The sequence below is a fragment of the Tripterygium wilfordii genome, chromosome 23 (assembly GCF_013401445.1).
Source record: "Tripterygium wilfordii isolate XIE 37 chromosome 23, ASM1340144v1, whole genome shotgun sequence".
In the NCBI taxonomy this organism is placed as follows: domain Eukaryota; kingdom Viridiplantae; phylum Streptophyta; class Magnoliopsida; order Celastrales; family Celastraceae; genus Tripterygium; species Tripterygium wilfordii.
Window position 1 is genome coordinate 175,891 of NC_052254.1, and position 19,212 is coordinate 195,102.

Below are 19,212 nucleotides of genomic sequence, written 5' to 3' on the forward strand. Positions count from 1 at the left end.
CCAAACAAGTCAGAAGTCAGAAGTCAGAAGGGCAAGTCGAATCATAAATATATATTATGTTGTACATTTGACATGGTGAAGAAGAGTCACAGGGAAAGGCTTTTTATTGACCAAAGAATACATTCATTCCTCTTTACACAAGATAATTATATGAGTCATTGAATTGAATATCGGGATTTGGGTGGGGGTAGAGAGAGAGCTAGGAATGGGAAAGGTTAAGGTAAATCCTGAAGATACCGCCTCGCTTGGAAAGTTTCTGTCGGCAAGTAGGGCATTTGCTCTGTGTAGACAATGCTGTCTTAATGCATTCCATACAGAAGATGTGTCCGCACTTGGTTGATGTTTCTTCCTTCAAATGGTTCATGCATATTGGACATTGAAGACTTAACATCGGCTCCTCCTCACCCACTTTGATCGTCAACTCCTCTTTATTTTTCTTAATAATAGTATTATCCATGCAGCCTGCTACAGCCTCCATTAATAACTCCTCATCATCATCATCGTACAATGGACCATTAATTGCACTGCTTCTGATCTTGCGCCGTTTTGTCTCAGAACTGGTAACTTCTACATTAACACCACCACAAATTCAAACTCATTCATCATCATCATCATCATCATATAACAACAAAATTAAGGCCAGAAACACACAAGTGATCAGATTCAGGAATATATACATATGTATAATCTACCTGCTGAAACTACACCTGCAGGATGAGGATGAGGATGAGGATGATGAGCTCCTACATTATTTTCATGTATTATTCCAACAGATCCATGGATTCCATGAGAGTACTGCAGATTGCCACGTGAATTCTGTCTCACCTAATTAAACAACCAAAAATAAACCCAAAGAATGCATACGTACACATGATTTAAGTAACATTAATTGATATATAATTGAAACTTGATCCGATCGATACCCCATACTTGACCAAATATCCTTGAAGAGATTATTGAAACTTCATCATCCACAACCTCAATGTCGACTGCGGCACTACCTTGTTGCATAGGCGGCGGCGATTCAAGTAGAGTCATGTCGACGTCTGGAACTGGAAGTGAGAGTTTGAGCTCCAAATCCAGTACCTGGACATCATCTTCCAAAACACCTAAATCCTGTCCATTCATTCTACATGTATATAAACAAATTAAATCATCGTCAACTTAACTATATATATAACTATTCTCTCACCCGTCACTACCAAAATGTGTCATGGTTTCGAAAAAAAAAGTCATATATTTTTCTCATATTTTGACAAGTTCCCAAATCGTAGTGTGCATACGTATAATATAATATTATTCATGTTCGAATTCTCCATGCTAAGTAAATTTTAGAGACAAATCCAAAAACAAACAAACAACAACAATTGATAATTTCTCTCACATATGCACAGAAACCCCTAGCTAAGACAAATATACAAATTAATACATAGAAGAGATACCTAGTGCCAGAATCCATCCCGCGCAGAAATTATGGATGATTGAAAAAAGTACTGCAACAGATGATGAACGGGCTGGCATCAATTGAAATTACCGACGACCATCAAATGAAATTATGAAAGATCATATATAAAGAAGAAGAAGAAGATTATGATGGAGGAGAAAGACGAAAGGAAGGGTTGGTTGGTTGGTTGATCAAATTGGTTAATTCTTTTGGTTACAATTAATTCTTACTGCATTTTCTGGACATGTCCAGGGTTTTTGAATCTGGATTACCATTTTTCAAATATCAAGAGAATTCCTAGTTGTCTATTATCACGTTTTAAATGTTGTTTTTGGGAAATATTAATATTGTTTTCCTTTTATTCAATTTTTTTTTCCTTTTTCTTGTCCAATAATTCCATATCCATTTAAAAGATATTCTAGAACCAATTTCCATATCCTTTCAAAAGTATCCTAGACTTATTTTAAATGTTTTTCTATTCAAACCTTTTAATATATATATAGTTACCATGTTCATTATTCTAATTCTAAATCATTGTTTTTTAATTCAATTTTCTTGAAATGAAAATTTATGAGATTAAGAAATAAGAGAGTGATTAACAAAGAAGCAAGTATATATATATACACCTCTAAGAAATAAAAAGTGAAAAAAAAGGAAACTAAGCTAATAAAGAAAGTTCCCAATTACTATAAATACATATATATGTAGGTATTCTAGATACCTAAAAATTAAAGGTAAATTATTGTTATTAATTTCACATAAACGAGATAAAAATCAAGGGGTATAGCAATTTTTATAACATTAAAATAAACTAACTAAATTATTGAATAATGGGCTGTAAAGGCAATCATTTTATTGTTATTTTTAATTTTTTTTGATATGTTATTTATTTTCCTCAATCATTTTATAATAGTCTTTACCTCGCCTCTAATCATAGGGCCCTAGAGGGCCGAGCTGCAAGGCTCACACTACTTCACTCTCCCACCTCTTCTACGGCCTACCAGAATCGATTTGATTTGAATCGAATCAAAGATTTCACGAGATCGTCAGGGATTGTGGTCTTTATTGACTGCTTCCTCTTCTGTCACCAAGGATACTTCTTCCATCGATTCATATTCCTCTTGCCTTTGCCTGTACCGGTACCTGTATTTATAGAAAGACGGCAAATATAGGGAGGGAGTCTTCTTCTATTAACTGCTCAAGAAAAACCATTCAGTATTTCCTGTGCCTTACCACTTATAGATATGGAACATCATCACAAACCCAAATTTCAGGTGGAAGTCATCTATAATTCGCAACAAAATCCAGAAAACAAGTCAAATCCAACAGGCAGCACAGAAGGCATAACAAAAATATAATTCTTGCAGGAATCCTATCCTATCCAGGTGACAAAATCATATTCTGTAACTCATTAAGTCATCCTCCACTTGTACATCATCCAATACACTCTAAACAAAAATTCTAACATAGAGGCCGAGGAATTGGTCAACCTCTACTATTCTTGATCCCAAGTTAACGGAGAAGAATCCCTACATCCTTAGATTATGAATGGATCATCGAACCAAGACAATACATTATTGCAAACTGGATCATGTTTTTCCACTCACCTATAACAATCACATGGACTCTGCAATTCAATAAATTTTCTATGGATGGAAAATGAGAAAACTCGAGAATAAATTTATAAATGAGAAGAAAATCAAAGTATGGAAGAAAATTTGCTGCCTCAAAACATTCCCAGCGAATCAATGCTGATTCTGGTGATGTTGCTGCGGATTATAGTAGCAACCAGCTTTCTCCACTCCATGGTTTACATCCTGTGTACAATATGGACTTCTGGACTCATGTGTCATGTTTCCTACGTCTCCACCTCTTAAATTGTTACCCCCATATCCCCACTCCATACTTCTTCGAACCCATGGGGGCACTTTATTCCAATTTTGCTGCCCGTAATACTTCTTGCCCAAATCATACGAGGATCCCCTAGCTCGTTTACATGTCTGCAGGACGTTTGCAACTTGAAAGTTCACCTCGGGTTGGCGAGGAGAAATTGTACTATGATTGTTTTCACGTGGATAACAACTGGTATTATCAAGTCTGTCCTTCTGCACTTCTTGTGCTTGTTCATTAGTTGCCATAGACTTAACCGCACAATGTGGAGTACTTTTTGTATCGCGGGGATACGGAGGTAAAGGAGGAAAAGGACGGAAAGGCATTCCAGGAGCAATAACCCACCTTTCCAGAGTCTCATTGTCTCGCGAGCCAATCTGCTGCACAATAGGCAATGGAATTCCATATGACACGGGCAAGCGGGATATGAATTTACCTTGTGAATGCCCAACAACCACCTCTAAAGGGCAGCTTAAGCGGCCAACTCTTTGTGGAGTTATTGAAGTAGCTGATGAAACCAGGGTGGCATTAAGGGGAGATGAGAAACCAGGAGGGACATCCTCGGGAAAGTTTATCCCTCCTCCATTGGCAGCACAGATAGCTTCATTTTGTTGACACTGACTGTGAACATATTCAAGGCAGCTGCCATCTTCTCTGCTTACCTCCTCTAAATGATCCACTTCTCCTTTGTTTGGAGAGATGCTAGATCTCAAATTCGGCTCTACTGGCTGATCCCATCGACTTTTACGCTTCCGAGTCTTTGCACAATTGGTCTTGCAACCACCAGCAGAAGCCGTAGAGGAACCATCTTGAACAGTGCCATACACTGAAGTCGTGACAGGCACTGATTGCATGACACTGTCGATTGTTTTGGTAGATCTAACAGCATCATCATGCCGGTGAGTATGTGATACTGAAACTCTACCACAGCTTGAACCTCTATGAAATTCCATCCCTCCATCATCCCTATCCAAGCAGTTGGCTTTTCTGACAAATTTTGGGATCCATCTATCACGAAAGTGCCGTGCAATTTGATGAACCTGCATGTTAACAATAAAGTAATGAAATACAGATATTTACCCATGTTGTGGCTTTCAGCCAGAGAAATTCATTGAATACTTACGGATGTAAAAAACAAATTCCTTGTTTTAGCAAAAGAAGAATTTATTAAGAGGCACAAAGAGGGTACATCATGTATATGGGATAGTCGCGGGAAACAATGAGTTCCTAACCGATTGTCCATCAATACAACCAAAATAATATGATGTGAAAATGCAGTTCGGATATGAAAGGAAAAGTTTGAAATATACCTGTTTGTCATCATGTTCTGTCAATGACAGCATAGACTCCCTAAAGCTGCAATTAAATCGATTCTCAGTCAGACACAATGAAATGTAAAAATACGATAGTAACGCTATCAAACAATGTCACCAACTTCAAATAGAAAACATAATTTGCATGATTGAATTAGGCTCAGGGTGGGGCGGGCTGTTATTGCTGGTCTCGGAGCCGAGGCCCCTATGGTAGGTGTGGGCACCCACGTGAATCTGTGGGCCACATGGGGACGTGGGCTCTTAATGGGGAAGGGTGAGTACCCGGCTGTGACGAGGGTGGGATCACTGCAGTGTCAAACCTGGCAAGCTTCTAGCAGTGGAAATGAGACTAACTCTCTTGTCCCACATCGCTTACGGAAAAATGTGAAGTGCAGAATATAGTAAGTCATACTTTCCTACCTAGTAAGACTTGTTTTCAGGGCTTAAAGATGGGCCTTGAGAAGCAAATCCATCAGGGTTAGTATGAGCTGACCCAAAGCGGACAATATCTTACTAGGCCTAGGGATTGGACTACAAAGCTATTCGGCTAAGATAGGAAAGTACAGGTGCAATCTTCCTTCCTTTGGACTGGTTTAGGCTACTACTTCGAATGTCATCTAAGTTTTGGAGAGATCATCATCATAGTCATAGTCATAATCATCATCTTCACCACTATTATTATTACTATTATTGTTGCTATTATTATGCCAAAAAAGGGTCGGGCACCAAAGAAAATTATCTAATGTGTACCAGTACACCAAAAGATCAAATTTACCTAATCAGTAAAAGAGGATATAATAAGGAAACATGCTCACTGAAAAAGAAATAAATCTAACCTCTCCATTCCGGGACAAGGAGGGCCTCCATTTATATGATCATAAGTAAGTATCTCCCTCGTTGCCAAATACTCCAAAACCTGCATAATTTAATATAAGTTAATACACTCCTATTGCATCCCTCACCAGATTTAAATTCATTTATATCGTACCAGGTTGAGCTATACAATATGAAAATGTCTGCTTAAATAAAGCACACTGAAAACAGTTCAACCGACCATGTGCCACCTCAATGTCCACACATGTTTCACCTAATATTGCCTTTTTGAGTAATACAGAAGACTTGGCATTTCTACTATGAAAACCTAACCAAATATCACTAAACTACAAAGAATATTTGTCAAATGGCAATTAATACTTGATAAGATAGTCCAACTGTCCAAGTTTAAAAAACAAAATAAAAGCACAAATTAATCCAACTAAGTCTCAATCTGAATTGTATTATGTCAGTTAGCAGGTACCTTCAAAAGTTTCCGGAGAATTGGGATCTTCTTGAAGTCCCTTCGATACTGCTTCATTATGTTGTGGAGCATCCGCAAACCTGAGAAGGAAGCCAATGCTCATTCTATAAAAGAAGACATGCAACAGTACCATATCTACTATTCGTCATCAAACGGGGTTAAATAAAAGAGAGAATGTTGCAAGCAAAGATGAGGAAACGCTACCATTCTTGTTAATCATATCAACCAGGACAACTCGTGATTTTGTCTTTAGAAGTGCATCAAGGATCATTGAAAGATCTCGATTGCTGCACATATCAAATAATGAGACAAAGTAATAATAGTTAGTGAAACAACCATTTCATAAAGCTACATATCTGATGCAACTTGTAACCCTTAACTTCCGACTTGTCTGAGGCAATTAAGTTCTTTATACTCCTAATTCAAAACATCAATGTTCATACAAAGACAGCTGCACCTCTCTGCCTTTTCACTTCATTTTATATACTTTCAATCTCTCTCTTCTCCACCCTCCTGTCTTTTTTCCCAAACATGATTGCTGGTATTTTGTAGACATCGTTTTTTGATTCTGTGCCCAGATTTCCATCTATCATTAAATTTACACTCACAATTCACATATGAGAAAGAATTCAAAATCTGCATTTGCTGTGAAATTTTATACATCTTACAAAGAAAGGAAACAAAATTCTGTAACTTTCCAGTGGATTCTTAACCTAATCAAATAGAAATAGGGAATTATTACTCTTCTCAATCAATTGAAAACATTAACTAAAAACTTAGCATTACCATAATTTTTTTAAGGAGCAAGAGTTGGCCTAGTGGTGGATTGCTCATTATAACTTGCACAAGGTGCATGGTTTGATTCCCCCCTTCCTCAAACAATTCATAACTTGACCCCACATAAAAAAACACAGATTTTTAACCCCTTGATTCAGATGTGTCAATAATATCTGTGCTATTTAGAACTTTGGAGCTCCCATCCTTGTAACAATCTCCTTGAGGCCATTTGTTTGACCTCTTTGTAAATTATGGAGTACCATCGTGGTGCCAGTTCAATAAAATTATTTTCTGTACAAAAAAACGATTCTGATAAATTCAATCATTGCCGCATATCTGTATAAACACAAAAATCTTGAGTAATCTCATCTCAGATGGTTCCTTAACTATGTGAAAGTATGAAACTTCTAAAGTTATCTTCACTAAAGCAGAAGCCAGATTTGGTTTTCCTGATAATTTGTACGAGTCTTGAAAACATGATAGAATTCTATGAAAGATTAAGAGTCGCCAATTTAGGTCAAAGTAAAAACAGGGAAGCTATAAACCTCCCTCAATATGAAGTTAGCAGAAATCTATGAATAACCACATGAGAAATTGAAAAATGAGATGAGACATAAAAACATCATCAATACCTCTGAATAGCTTCTCCATTGCCATTACCACCAGAAGCTGCCGTGAGGAGCAAGAGCTTCAAGTAGCCTTTAGGTGCCTCCTAATTTTTTTTAATGAACAGAAATGACATAATCATGAATAAGTACACTATAAAGGTTATATGAAACAAGGAAATACTGAAAACATTACAAGTTGAAAGAAGATCAATTGGTTCCAATGAAGGAAATGACCAAAGACTTCAGTAAAAGTACGACATGGTTAATATGAAATACTAGAAATCAAAGCAATAATATGAAAATAAAAATAATATTAAAAAATTGAGCAATGAAGAAAGACAATGAGATTTCATCAACAAATTCAAGAATGTAAAGGCCAAAAATTCTTTGCTGTACACCAAAGCGATGATGAAAACACAGCAAGAAATCACAGGTATATGAGTTTAAATGGTTGTGGACAAACATAATTACATTTTCAATACCATTTCAATGCTATTAAACCAGAACTGAATTGCCAAAATCAGAACATCACCAAATTCAAAAGTAAAGTTCCATGGTTTCAAAACCACTTACCTTCCGCTTGCTTACCCCACCATTGGCATCCAACAACTCATTAAGCTTCTCCTCAACTACAGGCATAGAAGGACATTAATATGCAAATATTTGCATAAAATGCAAAATTTATCGAGGACAAGACAGATTCCCAACCTGCTTCAAAACGGCCGTCAGAAGAACCTTCCATCAACTTTTTGGGTCTGACAGACAGCACCTGAGGTTTGTTGGCAATCATCTGAACCTTGTTCTCATTTGCTAGATTACCATTAACTTTCCCTTTTTTTAGAGAACCACGTGAATGTGAAGTTTTGACTAAGAACCGTGATTTTGAGAAAACCCGCTTTACTTTAACAGTTTCAGATTTTGACTTCCTACTTGCATCAACGTCAACAGAAAATGATTTCTCCAGCACATGGACAGAACAGAAAGTGTTCTCTGGTGGGGTAGCTTCCTCGACATGAGATGTAGATTTACTAGCCGAATCTGTCTGTGGGGAGCGTTCTACTGGTTGACTAGAACACGGAGATTTTCTTTTAGAGGCCTCCAGTTCCAGAGAACTATGAGGTTGAGAAGTGGCAGACGCAGAAAGATTGATTGCATCTCCAATTTCTGTTGTCATTTCCGATCTTAAAACAGGTACCTCAACAGATTTCATGTCTTCATTGTCAAAGGAATTGGTTCTGCGACTTATATGTTTCAAGTGTACTCCAGTTTTCCCATCTTCAAGCATCACAGGTTCCGGGAATTCTTCATCTGAATCACCTTGAACAATTACTTCAGCATTATGTGGATCACCACCTATATAACCCCGGCACGGAGGTGAGCCACAATAACATTTTTTGACAGCAGCCCCAAACACCCTTACGTAATTGTAGTCAAATGTCACCTCTTCTCCCTAACATTGATTAAAAACAACCTCAAGCTTTCATGTAAGATGATAATTAAGCATCCACATAGCAAAGTAAAAGGGATATATGGGATTAGCTGCAACAAAAAATATCTTTCAAGGCAAGTGAGAATGCAGTGAGACAATATGATAATCAAATGTAGTTAAAAGGGATATATGGGATTAGCTGCAACAAGAAATATCATTCAAGGCAAGTGAGCATGCAGTGAGACAATATGATAATCGAATGTAGTTTCGCATAATGTCAGGTTGAGGTTATCAATTCAGTTGGTAGCTAACTGGTGAATATAGAAGCTGTGATTAGTAGTGTTGAAGTGGGTTTGTCTAGGATGGTGCAATGGAAAGCCTCAAAGGTCCACAGATCCGCTAACCACCTAGCCCACGATATTGCTCAATGGGCCGCGATAGACTCCAATGGACTGGCCGCATTCCCAAGTTGGTTCTTTCATAAGTTGGCTTATGGAAATTTTCTGGGCTTAGGCCTCCATGATGTAATATTGCCCTTTAGCAATAGAAATCGTGTTTTACAAAAAAAAAAATGAATGAATGAATTAATTATTTTGTTTGCTTGTCCACTCCTCATATCTACAATGGAAACTAGTTCCTTGGAATGCATACTGTCTGCCAATCATTTTCTTCGGTTTCTATTTCCACCAACAAGGCAAAATATATCATGAAGAGATTCAAACAACCTGACAGGTTAAACTACCAGTAGACTGATAAGCCAAGTAACTGATATGGATATGAATGTAACAACATTGCCTAATGAATTTGGAATGCGCATGTGAACTTCAAACTCTCTCCCTTACACAAGCCTAAAATGGTGCATCATCAACAAACAGTTATTTCAAAACAGGTGTGAACATCAACGAGGAACATCAAACACTGGTCTCTCCCTCTTTTGGCCTTAGATCAACTTTGCATACACACAATAATGGTCAAGCCTTGATCTATTTCAGACTTTAAGTAACTAAATCCCATGATCATCATCCTCATCTTTCTGCTCTTTTTGTCAATCACAATTTCATCACAATAGGCCAACCTCCAGGGTTATTGAGTTTCCATATTTTATGGACACTACAACACTGTGGGTCACAAAATCCCTCGACAAGGGGAGATCTAACTTGGGGATATTTAAGTAGAAATACCACATATGGGAAATGGAAACCCACAACGGCTATTACATTAACAGCCCACACGCACTGGATGTCCATTGAAATATGGATGGCTCAACACGTGTAACTAATATATTGGATTTGAGGGATGAGGAAACCAGGATTCACACTCTCAACCCAGTCCTCCAATAACATATTAACTACCATTTGACCACTAGATTAACCTGTTGTGTTATAGAATCCAACATTTTAAACATTGGTGGGCATGTTGTGGGAGTTCAGTTTTTATTGAACTCATATACTAATTGTGGACGGCTAACATAAAAAGATTCAGAACCTCAAATTTTACTTGTTTTGAAAGAATCTTTTCTGAAGCCAGTAATTAAGTAGTAAGTTTGTAGCAACCAAGCAACTAACGTAACAAATATTGAGACAGAAATGGATGGCCCAAAATCCGGTGTTGAAAGTGATAAACGTACCTTCTTAATATCCCTTAATGCAAAAAGTCCAATACAAATTTCTCCATTCACCATCCACTGTTCGAAAGAGTAAGTATATTATAAGCGGACCTTAACAGATAAACATAAAATAAAACACTGGAAACTGAAGTTCAAATAATATCACATATAATAAAGTCCCAATGTAAAAGTCATTTGTGTCAACAAAATAGGACATCCATATTCCTGTGGGTAAACATGATAATAAGCTTTGTAAATATAAACATAAAGCTAGTTCACAACCTGCACAAGCATATGTTGCTAATGACAAACATTCAGCACATCGCATGGTTAATATGGGTTCATTATGACAAAAGGAATAGAATTGTGTAACTACATCATAACTGCAAGCTACAATAGATTCTGAATGATATAGGATAGAATTGTATAACTACATCATAACTGCAAGCTACAACAGATTCAGAATGATATAGGTACTACTTGAAAAGGAACTCTCCCCTTGACACGAGTATGAACCTCAAAACTACCTCATTTGAACAATCATGCCAAAGTACATAATAAGTAACAGCACACACTTTATTATACAAGTTACACAATATAAAGATCACATATGAAATTTACCTTTTCAGTTCGGCAATTAGGATCACAACTATGGTTTATGAAGCGTCCCAAATTTCCTTTTGCACATGCATCTATTACCTGAAATAATGAAAACTTTCAATGACAAACAAAATGAAGCAATAATGGAAAGAACAATTAAACACCAACTCATAAAGTGAAACCAAGAATTTTGTTTAATTGAAAAGCAAGACAATAAAATGAGTATTAGAATCATGTTCCTCTGTAGAGAAACTAACTCATGCATCATCATCATCATCGAGCACAAGCCTCGTTCAAGCAGTTTAATAACACCACATCCACAAGATATAAAATGATCACACAAAAATAATGTGTGGTATAAGAAGAACACATTAGCACTATTTAACATTATCATGTCTATTTAGTTGAAAACTAGAAATCTGTTATTTTGAATTGGTATGGTACAATGAAATTAGAGCCCAATGCCTATGATAACCGGTGATCTAATAACCACATGCTTCGTCTAGCGTAACAAAATTACTAATGCAAAAGATGCTATCCTGAAACAATTTGGATTCTACAGCTTACGGTGCCAAAACAATCTCATCAAAAGTTTGCACGTTATGGTATTATGATAGTCAATGCACCAATTCAAAGGCTACTTAACCCTCATAAATCTGTTCATTATAACACAATTGATTCAATACAGAAGGAAAGAGGATAGAATATGGACTTATCCATACCTCACTGCCATTCAACGTCATGAAGTAGAAATGCTTATGCCCCTTAGCAGCATACTCCCTTTGCCGTGCTTCATAAGCATGCAAATCAAGCACCTGATTGAACCATATCAAAAATCATGGCAATAAGGTTTATGGGTGACAAACAATCCAACCAGAAAACATGACAACTGTAAAAACTTTTCAGAAAGTCTAGAAAAATGTATCATTATAAGTTGCCTATTTACTCAGAAGGAACATGAAACTTTCACATGAATTCTTAAGGGTAGATGGATGAAACTCTTGGTATATGGCTTAGCGGAGAAATGAATGTAAGCAAGGAATTGATAATTTCCATATTAGACACAATAACTTCTAAATTCGTTTTGCTTTTGAACACATCTGGCTGGCACTCCCTTGGTTCCCTTTTCAATAAAATTGTTCTTTACCATTAAAAAACCTCCAGAAAAAGTTTTTCAGCAAAAATCGCTTCGCATTCTAAAATAGGAAACTACACCAAAGAAATGAAATCTTCAAAAAAAAATTGAAAAAAATGTTTCGAAAATCCACCACCTAACTTCTTTTCGTCTGGTTAGCTACAACACTAATGGTAGCCTCGCACAACAATTGCTTCAAACTTGGTTAATCCCAAGACTCCATCCTTTATTTAAAAAAAAGAACAAAAAGTTTAGAAAATCCGACAACTGACTTTGTCTGCTTCAACACTAATGGTAAGCTAGCATAACATTGCTTCAAACTTGGTTAAATCCCAAAACTCTCTCCTTTGTTTTTTAATCGTATCAAAATTTTCCTTTCTAATTAGAAATTCAAAGAATTAAGTTCCCAGGTTACCTCTCCAACATATTCTATGAGAAACTGCCCTTTGGATATATCCTGTTGCAATTGCAGCCCAAAACCCTTCTTCCCGCATCGAACCCACTTCATGCCAGCATATTGCCGTTTTTGGAACTGTAAACAGACATTCGGACTGAGATGATCTCACATTTGAAAAAAATAATTATTAAATGAAGATTTACCCAAAAAAAAACAGAAATAATACCTGTTGATTTGAGCAAATGTCCCCACAAGGACAGGTGCCTTTAACACATTCAATGTTAAGCATCCTGTTCAAGCATTGATCTCCACAACCCAACCAGCCATCTTTAGGAGGTTTGCAATGGCAAACCATTATCTTTAATATTAAAAGATACATAAAATCAGAAGTAGCAAGACAGAAAGAGATTGTAAATTTGTAACTCATACTCCATTAGATTAAGACATTCAACTAAACAAAATTTATCTGGAAACCAAGATGGCGAGAATTAAAATCAGAAACAAAAAATGAAAACCTTAATCAACAGCGTGTATTGACTACAGAACTGAAGATGGTCAGAGCCATAATTCATGATCCTCCATAATTCAGACAATGAAAATATGTTAATATCATCACAATGAATGGAGACTATAGCTTATCAGTATGAGTGATGAGTGATTTTGACACATCTTGGCCATAAATTTTTTCAGAGTAAGACGGCTGTGACAAATGATTTCATTAACATACATTCACAATCGGATTTCTTAATAAAGATACAAATTCACAAAGTGCTTGAATGATCTGATTTAATAGCCTATGACAATCCAATATAAACATCAACAAATAGAGCAATGCACCTTGACATTGTTTTTTTTTTTTTTTTTCAATAAAGCAATGCTCCTTTACATGCAAGAATAGTTCATCATCAGTATCATAGAAATGAAAACGCATCTTTAGCACACGCAATATTAAATAACATTAAGTTTGTACAAACCTCGTCAATAGTTTGACTTTTACGGCTGCGGTGCAGAAACTCATTAGCATCAATACGTTTGAAAGATGATTCTTGCGAAACTGCAATGCATTTGGAGAAGGGAGAAAAGATAAGTCGAGGGTTCTGGGGAATTGGTGGGGAAAAAAAGGGCTGAAACCCAATCATTTGTTAATGTCAGTTCTAACCTTCCTGGTAAGCTAGCTATAATGATGTACATACCTGTTATATGTTCGTATTCTGACCCCTTCTGATTCAAAAGGCTGTCATAAACATCTTCATCAGCATCTGATATGCCCAACTCAGCATTAATAGCTGCATTTGACTTCTCTTGAGGGATGGAGCAATCAGCAAATGCTTTATCCATGTTGTCCTTGCAGAACCTTCATGATGAATCATGGTATCCATTTCAAGTATTAGATCAGTGTCTCTAAAAGGGAATGAAAGAAAGACAACCAGAACATTAGCCGAAACATCATCATAAGCCCAAAACCAAAGTGTAATAAACAAAGGATTAAATGGACAATGTGTGAAATAAGTTCCACACTGAACAATGCTGCGGACAAATAGTGGTGGAACCGTGGAAGCATGTCCAATCAGATCACAGTCAAAACAAAAAGATATAATTACCATCAAATGCTCAAAATCAACATGAACATAGAACTTTGGGAGTCGCATACAATAAACCTCAGACATTAGAGCACCTTCAAAAATTCCATTAAAAGAACATCTAACAGGTCGGATACCTGAGCAAAGTTTCAATTTAGTACCCTTGAAACTGTTCGGTGGAAATAAACCATCCATACACTTCCACTTTCTTTTGCACAGGACAAAATGGAATTTATTAATGATGGAGAAGGTGTCTCCCAGGAACAGACAGAGTCAATCACAAGTAATAAGATCTACTTCCATTTTGGAATGTATACAGTGGTTTAACAACAAGTATGTGTTAGTTAACTACATGTGAGCCTTGCCTCTTACCCTGCTTATGCTTTTCCAATATGATTTTTGATTACTGGAAGGTTTGGCTGCAAGAAACACTATCTGAGACCTAGAGAGTGCAGCAGGTAGATGTCCCCAATGTCTACTTAAATTTAAGTGAATATGCATAAGAAAACAGTTGATCATGTTGCTTACAACTATTTTGAAGGGTAATATTCACCAAAGCAAAGTGATACACGACATCAGTCATACAGTTGCTTGATTCTTTTTCCAGGCCTTGTTGAAGGCTTAAATTAGTGTTTGAAGGGTATAAGACATTAAGGGTCCAGGATTCCAATTGGATTAGGGAATCTAGGAAATTAAAAATATTAAAAAAACTGAAGTCATTGTGCTGATTGAGTGCTGTGAACAAGACTATAATAGTAACTTTAGAGAAAGGGACGATATTGTACCATGGACTACTTTCATCAATGGAATTTACAAGGGCATCTGACACGCGCCGCCATTTATGACAATCATCACAGCGTACCCAAGCACTTTCCACAGGCAAACTCCGCTCAATTACACTACCTGATGCCATGTCCAAATTATTTATGGACACAACATTCTTGCCGCCAATTGCATCTGATATATGCTTTCCTAGTGCATCAATCATGTAAAAAATCAGAAACAAAGCTAAAATGTTTCCATCCCAAAAATTAAATTCACGGGATCAGAGAAACAAATTATCACAGAAACAAGAGAGTATTATATTATTAGGAAAGATGGCATGATCCTGCACATGAAATACAATAAACAAAGCCCACATTGCTATTTTGAAAGACCCAGTACCTGATTCAGGGTAACCTTCCACTCTGTTGGTCATGTGATCATGTGTCGTCTTCTCCTTAACCTTGCCCTTATTAACCGACTTCTGTTTGCTTCCCCTCTTACAAGAAGCACTTCCTTTCCTGCTTTTCACTGGATCAGATACCTTGGATCTTTCCTTCCTCAATCCTCCAGGTTTTGAACTTTTAGCAGGTTGAACTCTTTCAGAATTACCTGAATAAAGCATATTTTGAGAATTTTCTGATTCTGATAACCCGAGGTGTCCATCTAGGTCGAAGCACTTTTCATCTTCCACACCAATTTTGACTTCCAAATTCTCTATGGGGACTTCCAGTTCAGTCTCTCTAGGTAAGGATAAAAGCTCCATATCTCTACTGCTTGATGAAATACTTGAAGCAGTCCCTATGGTGGATGAAGTAAGACTTTCACTAGGGGACAAGTGATCTCCCAATTTCTGCTTGCTTCCACCCTTTTTTAATGGTTTAGCCGTCTTTATGATATCTGCACCAACATAAGGCAGATTGCCTTTCTTCTTTCCTTTCTTATTGCGGGCAACAGCTCCACAGTAAGAAGAACCATTCAACTCATCTTGTTTTGTGATGACTTCAGCATCCGGAACAATAATAGTAACTTCTGAATCTGGCGAAGTTCCAGGATCGGCATAGGTATGCTCAATTGTTTCTCCCAATGCTTCAACCACCATATGGGAGGCAAACCCAATATTTGCATCATCTCTATCTAACTTGTCAGGGACGAAAGTACACTCGCTATTTACTCCATGGGAATCCACATCTGATTCTGGTTTGGCATTCTCTAGATACTTGTCAACAGAGAAGAGCTGCTTTTCAGCCACCTCCTCTCCCCATTCATCTTTAATACCATTGGCTGATTTTGAAAGTTCAATGCCGCCTCCCAGACAGCAGTCACTTCCAAAATTATTAATGTTAGCCCCAGCAGAAGCTGAGGGATCCAGTACCTCCGGAATCACACTTTTCAGATTACTTTGACAATACTCACTTCCCACCTTGACCTTCAAACGTAAAACACTGGTTGAAGCACTAGACTTTCTGCTTGATCTTCTAGAGCTTCTGCCTTCCCCACTCTTGTTCTGCTTCTCACTTCCTCGCACGCCTAAAGATTTTAATGACTCTTGATTCAGAACATAATCAAGCCCAAGCCCATTGCTTTTCTTAAAAAGTTGTGTAATGTTCTCCATTGATCCCCAAAGAGCACAACGAGCCAATCTAGAAAAATGGCTTCTCTTTCTTTTGGGAGAATTCAGGATATATTCAAGAATTTCATGTTTATGATGCACTTTGGCTGCTTCTCTATGTTTCTTTGCAGCTCTTTTCCCCTTAGACTTCTGGCTTGATTTCCTCGTTCGGTTTATCCTTGGGAAACATGAAGATACATTTTCAGAAATTTTGATTTCAGAAGCCTGATCAACTTTGACAATATTTATTTCTTTGTTATCTTCTGGTCCAGAACTGTCAACAGCAGAAACAGAATCAATGGGATCAAGCATGCTCCTCCTTAAACAATCCTTCACATCCAAACTCGTAAAGGAACTATGCTCAAAAGCACCAGGGCAGCCAGTTAACTGTGGAGAAGTTGGTCTCTCCAATAAACCATTGGTAGCCATTCCAGAGAAACCTTTCCATGAATTACAGGCGTTTTGTTCAATAGATAATAACTGGGAGCAAAGTTCAATCTTTATATCAGCCTTAGAATCATTTTTCTCTTCCAAAAGCACTGAATTGCTCTCTGCAGAGGGACCAGCAACTTGCTTACCATCGCTTTGCTCATACTTTGGACTCAAAACTTGAACACATGTTTCAGCAGAGTTTTCAATTTCCACACCTTCTGTAGAAATCTCAGTATACGGGTCACTATCACCTGTCTCGCTTCTCTGATTACCATGCCAGCCACTACTTTCTAAATCACCTGCTAATGACTTTATAGGCATGTCATCACGCTCAGGAAGAGATATCTGGTGGTCGCAACTATGAGCTTCGATCTGATATGACGTATCAATGTTACTTTCGAGACCACGGAAAGTCCGGGTGTCTAACACATTTTCTTCATCACAATTCTTCAACAAAAAAGTCACAGGCAATGATTCTGATTGTGTTTCGCAGCTGTGTGAAGGCAATATTTGGTCATTGAAAATCATCACTTCCTTTACCTCCATAGCCCCTTCCACAAAGGGACAATCAATACTGTTATCATCCTTTTGCTCACCCTGTTGAATGTTTTTTGTTGCCAAACAAGTTGTTGAGACTTCAGCACCCTCCAAAGGCAATATTGGCTTGAAAGAAAGAGAATCAGCACCAATCAGAACACCACTTCTCTCCTCACTTACCCTTATATACCCTTCCACATATGGAGAACACTTGTGCTCATCCAATTGAATATGTTGTTTTGGAGAATAAGCAGCAAACATTGATTCGGACTCTGAGGGCATTTCACAACCCTCTGGAGGCACTGATTGGTTACAACTAAGTGTCTCAGATCCAACTAAAGCCTCATGTTCTTCTTCTATCACCTTCGGAATCATTTTAGTAAAAATACAACTGACAAGCTTATCATCCTCCTGACAATCCTGTTCAGGGCAATGGCTTGGGCCAGCCATAGATTGACGTTCCACAGGCATTTCACAGTAGGCTGAGACATGATCTCTAGTATTAGACTCTATCACAGCTAAACTATCACCTTTCTCTTCCACAAGCCCTTTTGAGGATGGGCCTTCGACGCCATTATCATCCTTCTGCTTCTTCGCGGGAACACAGTTTCTCTTCAAGTGAGTCGCAGATGTTTCATCAGTCTCTATTGATATTACCAGCCCATCCTTACTCTGTACCACAACATTTTCCATATATTCCTTTTTTGAACAACAATTACCGATTTCAATTTGACCCTCATTCAGACAACCACTACTAGCCCCACGCTCATCATCCAGCAGTTTCTCAAGAATCGGAACAGCCACGTTGGCACATTCACCAACAGGGCAATCTCTATTCTCGGCAGCCTCCCCCTCCGTGTAGTCATAGCTCACACCACCAGCAGTGTCATCGCACCACAGCTCTCCAAACCCATTCTGCATCTCAGGAGGGGCTGCACTAATCCCAGTCAATTCAAGACCAGCTCTCATGCAGGACGGCAGCTCAGAGTCGTGACTCTGCACAAAGCCCGTTGATGTATCCTGCCCGAGAGCGGCCTCGTGCAAGACCTCGCTAGGATCCTCGCACGAGCCCATCTCTATCCAAATATCAATCTAATGGATAACCATTATGCACAACACTAGCAATTACGATAATATAGAGCTAACGATCAATCATGGAACGAAACAATTACAATGCCTTCCCAAATTACCTCCCAACGAAACAATCTTAACCTCTCTGTCACCGCCAAGCAAACCACGTCAAAACCAGACGTCAACAGCCGACGAACGAAGTAACCTAGAATCGAATTCCCTGCACAACAAAAAACCCTAATTCAGAACTTGCAGGAGAATGCAGATACATAAACACACGCATACAACGATACACAAATATACGAACCGTACACAATTGAAATCAAAATCAAGGTGGAAGAGATTAACGGGACTGAGATCATAAGACAAACATAGATTCTTAAGCAAACCTGAGAGAAAGCTCAATCAGGTCGTCAACCAAAAAAACTGTCTGTTTTCTCAAGTTGTTAAAATATTTTATTTTTTCTTTCGGTTTTCTCGTGGCGAGAGAGATAACTGTTTGGCAATGAAGAAAGCAGCAGTCACGCAAGGGGAGAGGTTTTGCCGGAAGAAGGGAGGAAGAGAAGGAATGGGGAAAATAATAAGGAAATCGATGGTGATTAGGTATATAAACGGTCGTATTAGCCCCACTAACATCTGTGTTTATGTAGTAAACGGTCACTCGTTTACACGTGTCCCTATATATTTGTTACTTGTTGAAAGGTTTAAAAATTACAAGCCAT

At 37.8% G+C, this 19,212-nt stretch overlaps 1 protein-coding gene across 2 annotated transcripts; it reads right to left on the minus strand.

Annotated features, from left to right (window-relative positions):
- Positions 1-2,781: 2,781 nt before the first annotated feature.
- Positions 2,782-19,078, minus strand: LOC119992653. Of its 2 annotated transcripts, none has more exons than XM_038839451.1 (18): positions 18,880-19,078; positions 15,241-18,710; positions 14,862-15,048; positions 13,690-13,850; positions 13,471-13,550; positions 12,723-12,854; positions 12,515-12,631; positions 11,687-11,779; positions 10,986-11,063; positions 10,386-10,442; positions 8,038-8,779; positions 7,903-7,958; positions 7,354-7,433; positions 6,149-6,231; positions 5,945-6,024; positions 5,484-5,563; positions 4,645-4,690; positions 2,782-4,374 (listed from the first exon to the last, which is right to left on the minus strand). In XM_038839451.1, the coding sequence occupies exons 2-18, from the start codon at positions 18,491-18,493 to the stop codon at positions 3,190-3,192; spliced, it is 6,510 nt and encodes a 2,169-aa protein (XP_038695379.1). In that variant the 5' UTR covers positions 18,494-18,710; positions 18,880-19,078; the 3' UTR covers positions 2,782-3,189. The 2 variants fall into 2 exon arrangements, with proteins under 2 accessions (XP_038695379.1, XP_038695380.1); XM_038839452.1 differs by having other exon boundaries at positions 18,798-19,078.
- Between the last annotated feature and the right edge of the window lie 134 nt (positions 19,079-19,212).